At 37.4% G+C, this 8,651-nt stretch overlaps 1 protein-coding gene across 1 annotated transcript; it reads right to left on the reverse strand.

Annotated features, from left to right (window-relative positions):
* Nucleotides 1–191: 191 nt before the first annotated feature.
* Nucleotides 192–5,593, reverse strand: LOC103422863 (arogenate dehydratase 2-like). Its single transcript, XM_029088476.2, has 11 exons — nt 5,182–5,593; nt 5,020–5,087; nt 3,121–3,213; nt 2,484–2,684; nt 2,323–2,403; nt 1,766–1,861; nt 1,614–1,691; nt 1,389–1,478; nt 1,224–1,291; nt 944–1,025; nt 192–821 (listed from the first exon to the last, which is right to left on the reverse strand). Exons 1-11 carry the CDS (start codon nt 5,468–5,470, stop codon nt 762–764), a joined length of 1,206 nt encoding a protein of 401 aa, XP_028944309.2. The 5' UTR covers nt 5,471–5,593; the 3' UTR covers nt 192–761.
* Nucleotides 5,594–8,651: the final 3,058 nt, after the last annotated feature.

Consider the following 8,651-nt stretch of genomic DNA (forward strand, 5'->3'; position numbering starts at 1 on the left):
AATCCTGGTTTTTTCGCTTTAATTGATTTACCTTCCCAAATTTGTAAACGGATTTCAGCAGAATACATCTCGCAATTGCAAGTGACTTGTAGCTCAATTGGTTAAGAGCACTTGCCCTTACACCTCAATTGGTGTAAACATCATGCGGTTTATATTCACTATAACGAAACGAGACGAAAATGACATTGAGGTGCGTTTCACACGAATGACATAAATATTTATAGGGTAATTACATCAAACTGCGTTGAGGTTTTAAGAAAATTACATGGAACTTCTTACCGTTTCCAAAAACTACACGAACCTTTCACGTCAACGTAGATTTTCATAGTTACAATAACATTTTTAAAACATTGATGCATATGATCAATTATATTGAACATGACAAGTTTTCAACTTTATTGTATTGTATGTACTACTGCACTGACGAAAACAATGAAATGGATGTTTCTTATAATAGTAGGTGCCGCCTTGAAATGATCGGTATGAAAAAGAATTGTGAAGATCGAACCATCTAGTAGCCAGTTCCCTCTGAAGTTTCCCTCAGCTGGAGCTCGTGAACAAGTTTTATGGGGTAAAGCCAATGATTAGAGGTATCGAGGGCGCAACGCCTTCGACCTATTCTCAAACTTCAAGTAGGTAGGCAGTTCCGGTTTTGTTTTTATTGTGACTTTGTGGTGCAACTAAAGCTTGATGGAATTCAAACTTGTATACAATATGTACGATAGATTCACAAGTTTCTTACACATTTGTAGGTCAGTCGGTCATGTCATGCTTGTATCCATCGGGTAACTCCCTAGCACCCGCAAGAATGTTGCAAACTCCTGCCAAGGAAATGTATATTGGTTAAGATTTATTTCCTTCGTAGGTTAACGAAATTGTTCAACTAAAAGACAACCCCCCCCCCCCAAAAACATAAGAAAAGAAAAAGAAAAACAACGAAAACCTTGAGATGCCGAAGGGCATTTTGTGCATTCTGATCAGCCATTGATGCTTCAAAATCCACATAAAAAAGATAGTCAAAGTACCTGTACGAAAATATGGGACATGATCAGGAAAAAATAGAAAAGGTTAAACTAGACAACTCTTAAGTAGATCAAACAGTTATGAATTGTCGCCAAAATCAAATTGGGGGACGGAATTCATATTCATGCCGTAGAGTGTGTGTGAGTGTGTGTTTCATTAACAATGAAGTATAATTTAGTTGAGATGGTTACAGTACTTACTTTGGAGATCCACCGTTACTATCATCAGATGCTCGCAGGGGCTGCATCTGCAAAGGACGGCTTTCAATCTGGTTAACAAAACAAATTAAGCAATCATTAGGTGCAACACACTTGCAAAAGAAACTATACAAAAGACACAGGGAAAAGAAAAACCCCGAGAACTACCTTTGTAAGATTGATTTGACGCAAAGCAAAAACAGCCAGAGCCTTGAAAAGGACCCCAGGGCCTTCCTCTAGCGAGAAGACTATACTTGTCTAAAATTGCAAAACCATGCGATCAACAAAATAAAAAGTCAATTCACAAAAAGGAGGTCTGGCCACCGTAAACTGGATTACCAATGAATTCAACAATTCAACAGCCAAAACTTGTTAATCTTAAAAGGGCTAAACCTTGAATGGCCTATCTGTGCCAGGAATAATTGGTTCTCTAGCAAGCATTAGAAACCGAGTAACATTGTCAGAATCATCCTGTATATTTCAAATAAGTTACCACTAGAGTGAAGTCTAGTTCAGGAAAACACCAAATGTTCTTCGAGACAAACCTGAATATCCTGCGCAAGTATTTGCAGACCATATATGCCTGCAGCAGCTGAGCTGGCAACAGCTCCTGTATCCTTCAGTTTGTGGAAAGCAACATGCTACCATTTATAGAATGCACTATCAGCCAGATCAATATAAAAGCCAGCATAGTTAATCTAAAATTTGATTAAGATGATTGTAGTTTTATCTATAGCGTCAAATCATGCAACCGACGCCAACCGTATTGGACCAGAAGGCCCCTCTCAGCTGAAAGTAATGAAAGTGGCTCTGCATAGAAGATGCCACAAATTATAGTTTCAGGGAAGAAAAAAGATGAAAAACTGTGGTAGCAGCTTCTGGCCGAATCACTTCGTTTCACTTCACCAAATATACTGTTCTAGTTTAGAATACAAAATGTGATGTTATTTTGTGATGTTCTATTCTATAGCTTAAAGTCCGCATTCTTCAGGGAGTTGCGACCAAAAGCAAATCCCACATGCATATCATGACTCATGAGGTATACTTGGCATCAGGACTTACTGGAGTAGAGAATCAGCTATCCATCTGATCAAGGGCTTACCTTTGCTGCACCAGCAGTATCGTCCACTGCTTCTCTGACCAATCCCAGCTTCGTTAACGTGTTCTCACACTGATCAAGAGCCTGAAATATGACTAGTTATGGGGGAGAACCATGATAATATACTAGATGGCCAGAGAATCTAGACGGAATGCTTTATACACCTGTGGATGGCTAAGAACCCTTTTTAGGCCTTCAATTTCAACACCATGGTTAGCCAGTAAGCAATGGCGAACTGCAAGTTTCACTTCCCCTACTATATGCAACCTGTGCCTGAGTAAAAGGTCGTAGTTTCTGTGGATGCTTCCACCTAATGAATTCTCAATTGGTAAGACTGCTCTGTCCACAAGCCAACGTTCAACAGCCTGCGTCGAGTTTAGTTGAAAAGAAATTAAGAAGCAAAAGATTGAAGAGTCCAGGCTGAAAATACAGAGTGATTACTAGGCCCTGTTTGGTAATCAACTTGATTCCAACTTTTTAAAATCATGTTATTCAATTACTCCTCACAAAATCATGCCCCTAAAGAAAACATTTTGCCTGTCGCTCGACTTAGCAAGGTCCAATGGCTTCAGGTTCACGAAAAAAGATGCATAACGAAGATCACATCCATAAGATTTTATAAATGTAATTTCTCTTAATAATATATAAGTGAGAGCCTTGTGATCATTTTATTTCCATAATCCAAGTCTGTATTATTCATTAACAAATATTGCAAACATAAAAAGAATGTAATACTGCTGATTCACAGTTTAATCCAACAATAAGAAAAACAATGGTGATGAAGAAAAGTGAGGTATGCACCTCAAAAGCGGTATCGAATTGTTCACAAGGCACTGCTTCGCAATTTGGATACGCTTTCTCCGCAGCTGATTCACTGTATGCTCCATGAACCCCCTAAAATTTCAACATTCAACAATCTCAAAACAATTGAATTATTTTCATTCTAATACCAATTCCAGACTCATATTACTAAAGCCAAAAATTAGCATTATTCAAATTATTTACACATATATACACTAAAAAACGATCTACTAAAAAAAAAAAAAAGGTCGTACCCAGTGCACAAGGCTCCCGCTTTACGCAGGGTCTGGGAGAGGTGAATGTCGGCTAGCCTTACCCCCATTTATGGAGAGGCTGCTCCCAAGTGCAGCCCAGATGATGACCCTGGTCTAAATCAACCACTCAGATCAGATTTAACAAAGGCCTTAAGTAAGGATATATTTCTCAGCTATTTAGATCAAATCTAGATTCTAGATAGTTAATAGGCACAATAGGTGAGACTTCAGCCGTCCATATTTGCCAATAAACGAGAAGCAAGTTTTAGCTCAAATTGGATACCAATACCAATCTAACTTTTCCTATCTAGATACAACAACAACAACAAAGCCTTATCCCACTAAATAGGGTCGGCTATATGAATCCTAGAACACCATTGCGTTCGGTTCCGTGCCACATCTTCCGTTAGGTTCAAGTACTCCAAGTTTTTTCTTAGAGTCTCTTTCAAAGTCTTCCTAGGTCTTTCTCTACCCCTTCGGCCCTGAACTTCTGTCTCGCAATGGCATCTTCTAACCGGAGCATATGTAGGCCTTCGTTTCACATGTCCAAACCACCTTAACCGATTTTCTCTCATCTTTCCTTCAATCTCGGCTACTCCTACTTTACCTCGGATATCCTCATTCCTAATCCTATCCTTTCTCGTGTGCCCACACATCCAACAAAGCATTCTCATCTCCGCTACACTCATTTTATGTATGTGTTGATACTTTACCGCCCAAGATTCCATGCTATAAAGCATTGCTAGCCGTCTTATAAAATTTTCCTTTGAGCTTTAATGGCATACGACAGCCTTATTGCCGTCCTATCTAGATAACAAAATAAAAGGTTACTAAAAAACAATTTTCATACACATTTAGATAAGATAGCTCATCATCTCCAATTACAGTAAAATTGGCGCACAAGGGCGATATAAGAAGAATGCTCAGTCAAAACTTGGTTTCTAATAAAGTCAACCAAATAAAAGCAACTGATAAGTATAAAGCTACTTTTACACAGGTGCACTTTGTAAAATTTATCAACATATACATACACAATATACACATCTATATATTATATATAATGCAATCATGACATGACATTTTACTCATCCATAAATATCAAAATCCATTCTTTGTTCATCAAACTTTAAATTGTTTTACTTTTTATAAGAAACCCAATTGTCAGAATTTGAATATCAGTTGTTCAAACTAACCAACTTAACTAACTTTCAAAGGGGAAAAAAGTTAGAGCATCTTCAAGGGAGATGTTAAAATGTTCAAATCAGCAATAACGGTAACAAAAGACAACATTAATGTTTTCCAACCGATAAGCCAAATCTGATGAGGCATGACATAGAGTGACATCTCTCCCCTTCTGCCAAATTTGACAGCACCTTCAGATTTTTTTAATTAATTATTAAAAATTGGTTTAAACCATTATCCTTTTGTTTCTTTTCATTCCCAATGCAAAGAAATTACATATGAATTATTATTTTATGTTTAAAATTTGACATATGGGTTGGAGATAAAAAAACTTAAAAATGCTAAAGTGCCACGTAAGCCTTCAAATTTAAATTTTAGATTTAAAATTTGACATCTCCAAAGTCTTAGGTCCTTTCAGTTTGAAATTGAATGCTTGTTTCATATATTATATATATATAGCTACCTGATATGCAACGCGAAGGCGGGAGCTATCAGAGACCCAATTGGAGAGATGGGTCGAAGACAAAGGTCCTGAATCAAGCAACAAACGAAATCAAAAACTGACACCCGATTTCCACCAAATTACAGAGCAAGGACAACAATGACAACGGGAAGAAATTGGTACTTGGGAGAGTGTGCATGTCTTTTGATTCGACGTCGTAAGGGAAGTCCTCCAAGGCGCTCTCCAATTCCATAGCGCCTCCAACCAGGTTTCTGTGACCACCGCCATAATTTCTGATTCTGGCGGTGTCGTCTGAGCGAAGAGAGGCCAGGGTCAGGCCCATACGACGGCGTCTGGAGCGAATTTCGAAGTTCAAATTTGGTTTGGGGAAGTGATCGGAAGGGAAGCGCTTCGATACAACGTGTCGTGGGAAAGGGGTTGTGGCGGATCGTTCCACCGAAGACGCCGCCATGGCGCGCCGATTGGGAAGGTTCTTATGGCGCCTGAGATATTTTCCGAGATTTTTAAAAGACTGTCAAATTTGTTAGCTAATATCATATCCGAGATCCCGTTATTTTTTTTAAATTCAAGAAAAAATATTGGGCTTGGAGTGTTATGGGCTTAGGATTCTCAAAGCCCAAAAAAATCAAATGGACTTTGTGCCCATACCGAATGAACGGGCCAAATCAAACCGGATTATTTACGGTTCAAGTTAGTTCAGCTTCGACCGTATATTCTTTGAACCAAACTGAACGGTAAAGACTGTCTAAGACCTCGTTTGGCAGCTTGAACTGTACTGACTATTTCTGTCGGATAGGATAAATAGTCACCGGATAGTACTGACTAAATTAGTCGGATGTTTGGTGCAATATCGGACTAATGATCATATTATTCATACTGTATCGAATATAAATTTAATGTAATTATCTAAAAACCCAAATACTTTTCAAATCCTAAACTTCAAAATAAAAATCAAATTAAAAGGCCCCAAATTAAGCAAAATCTTTTTTTTTTTTAAATGCCTAAACAACAGTTAGGCTGCAGACAACCAAATGAACAAACAAGCCTCTGGAATCGCAACCTCCTGCAGTGCCACAAGGTAGGCCTCAGCAACCTTCTGCAGTGCCAACATCGCATGGCTTTGGAAACACAAATCAATCTTGAAATCCTAGGCAATTTCACGAACAAGCCTTTGGAATGGCAACTTCCTGATCAAGAGCTTAGTACTCTTCTGGTACTTAACGGATTTCACGAAGAGCGACAATACCAGGAGAGTAGCGACGGCGAGAGAAGGCGACAGGAAGAACGACGACGGCTGTAGGAGACGACCGGAAGAATGACGACGACGAGAAGGATGACGGCGAGAACGATGACAGCAAGAGGGACGACCACGAGAGGAAAGGTTTATACCCGACTAATAATCCACTCCTTTTGGAAGGGTTTATTAAGAAGGTGTATACCCGACTATCCTATCTGATTGCTTAAATTAATCCGACGACTATTTAATACGAGAAAACACCAAACGGCCGGGTTCGTACTATTAGTCATATCCGATCCCTTATACGACATGTCAAACGAGGCCTTAGTATTATAATATAGTGATATTTTTCTTTATTTTAGTAAGAAATTAAAAATATTTTAGTTCAAATCTCATGAGTAACAAGTTTAAAACTATTTATATTCTCCAGTCTAAATATATTATTGTAAAAATAAACAAATAAAAACACCGAACCGATAAGCACTACATTTCAATTTTCTTTGAGTAAACCTTTTCTTTTATGACTTAAGGCTAATAAAAAATAGAGATTAGATGTGGGGCTTACTCTATATCGAACTTCAACGATCCGAACCGTTTATTTTGTAAGTCTTGATTCATAGATCATCCTGGCAAAAATTCAATTCAATCCGAAACCATTTGTCTATTTAATTATCAATATAAAATTTCATGGTTTCTTATAAAACAAAGTATACGTTAATTTCATTGGATCCAATTAGATGTCTTAAACCTTTCCGATTTGGCTAATATTTTGCAAGAATGATCTATGAGGTGCAACTTGAAAAATAGACGGTTTGGATCGTTAAAGTTCATATAGTGTAGACCTCACAACTAATCCCCATTTATATTTAAAAAAAATGGGGATCCCTTCCCTTAAAAATTTCCTATGTTTTCAACTATATGCTAGAATTGGATTGTTTTTTACTATGGGTCGAAAGCCCGACTAGAAACACATGTGCGAGTTTTCCTGCATGTGGCTCGTGATAACTTCTTTAGATTTGCGTGAACTAACGGACCGATTACTAAGTGGGGATGCTCACTCTAGCATGAGCCAACCTTTTCGAAACTGGTTAGGAATGGGCACCACTATCCCAACCCGGATCCAGCCAAGTTCTATTGATCATGTCCCCTTCACTACAATTGTACCCAGATGTTATACATGGGTCGATGTTGTAATTTTTTAAAGTTGTTTTTTTTAGACAATTTTATGATAATTTTCATTTTTGCAAATTATTTTATTTTCAGGTTAAATAGAGAAATAAGGGCTGTATTCATTCAAAAGAGCGAAAAATAAATAATTCAAAAGGCTTTATTTGTGAATGATTTATAGTTGCTTGTAACACTTGATTTCTCACCAGAACAAAAATACGGCCACTCACAAACAGCAAGCCACCACACAAGAGGTTACAAACCGCTAACGTCATTTACAGTGGCGGATTTAGGATTGTAACATTAGGTGATCCCAATATAAAAACTTTAAATAAATTGGATGAAAATAACTTAAAAAAATTAAATGATAAACTACAAGTTTTTATTCATAATCTTTGTGTAAACAACATACAAGCTACAAAGGTAAATTTGTCCATGACGAGATTTCATACTCTGAAAATGCATCAAGACAATTTCATTGTCAATACAAGAAAAAACATATTTATCTGTTTAAACAATTAAGCTATCATTTAACCATTGATTCTCTATTTTGTTGTTGAGTAGACTCTTAATGATATTAATGATAGAAAATGCTCTTTCTACAGACGCAGTTGCAACTAGTAAAACCAAAGCTAATTTAATAAGTAAATAAACATATTGAAATACTTGATGCAACCCTTTTTCACTTTTTTTTTTTTTTGAAAGGTCACAAATCTTTTGCAATTTAGAAAAATCAGTTCGATTGAGTGGGGAGTGATGATAGCCAATTAGTAAATTGGAATATGGTAAAGTGAAATGAGATTGGGTTGGAAGAATTCAAGTCTGAACCTTTAAAGTCTTATTGGATTTAATTTTTTCGTAAAATGGTTTGAATAACAAATGTGAGTTGGACTGAAGGTGCCAAGTCATTTCATTCCTGAGTTCGTATCTCCTTTGTGCTGCTCGTGTATTTTATTATTTTTAATGGTTTGACATCGTTTGTCAAGTCAGGAAAAAAAATCAATTTTTTTTCTTTCTTTTGAACCGCCTGCAAAACCTCAGCAGCCATTGTTGCTCTTTCTGCTCCACCACTGCTCGGACTTGGGTAGTCCTCCAACGTCCTCACAACCATTTTTTGGACTTCCGGTCCCAAGACCACTCGGTCCCTTAATAGATCCGTCTCTGATCATTCAGAACAAAAGCTATCAGAGGACATATCACCATCCTTGTTCCAAACATGTCAATAACT

Source organism: Malus domestica, chromosome 11, assembly GCF_042453785.1.
Source record: "Malus domestica chromosome 11, GDT2T_hap1".
NCBI lineage: Eukaryota > Viridiplantae > Streptophyta > Magnoliopsida > Rosales > Rosaceae > Malus > Malus domestica.

Bases quoted from the DNA above. Each gene is read 5' to 3' on its own strand.
- LOC103422863 (XM_029088476.2), bottom strand. From the start codon at position 5,470: ATGGCGGCGTCTTCGGTGGAACGATCCGCCACAACCCCTTTCCCACGA. The intron at 5,088-5,181 runs GTACCAATTTCT...TGCTTGATTCAG, and splicing joins AGACATGCACACTCTCCCAA to GACCTTTGTCTTCGACCCAT. The intron at 1,692-1,765 runs GTTTGTCTCGAA...TGAAATATACAG, and splicing joins TACTTGCGCAGGATATTCAG to GATGATTCTGACAATGTTAC.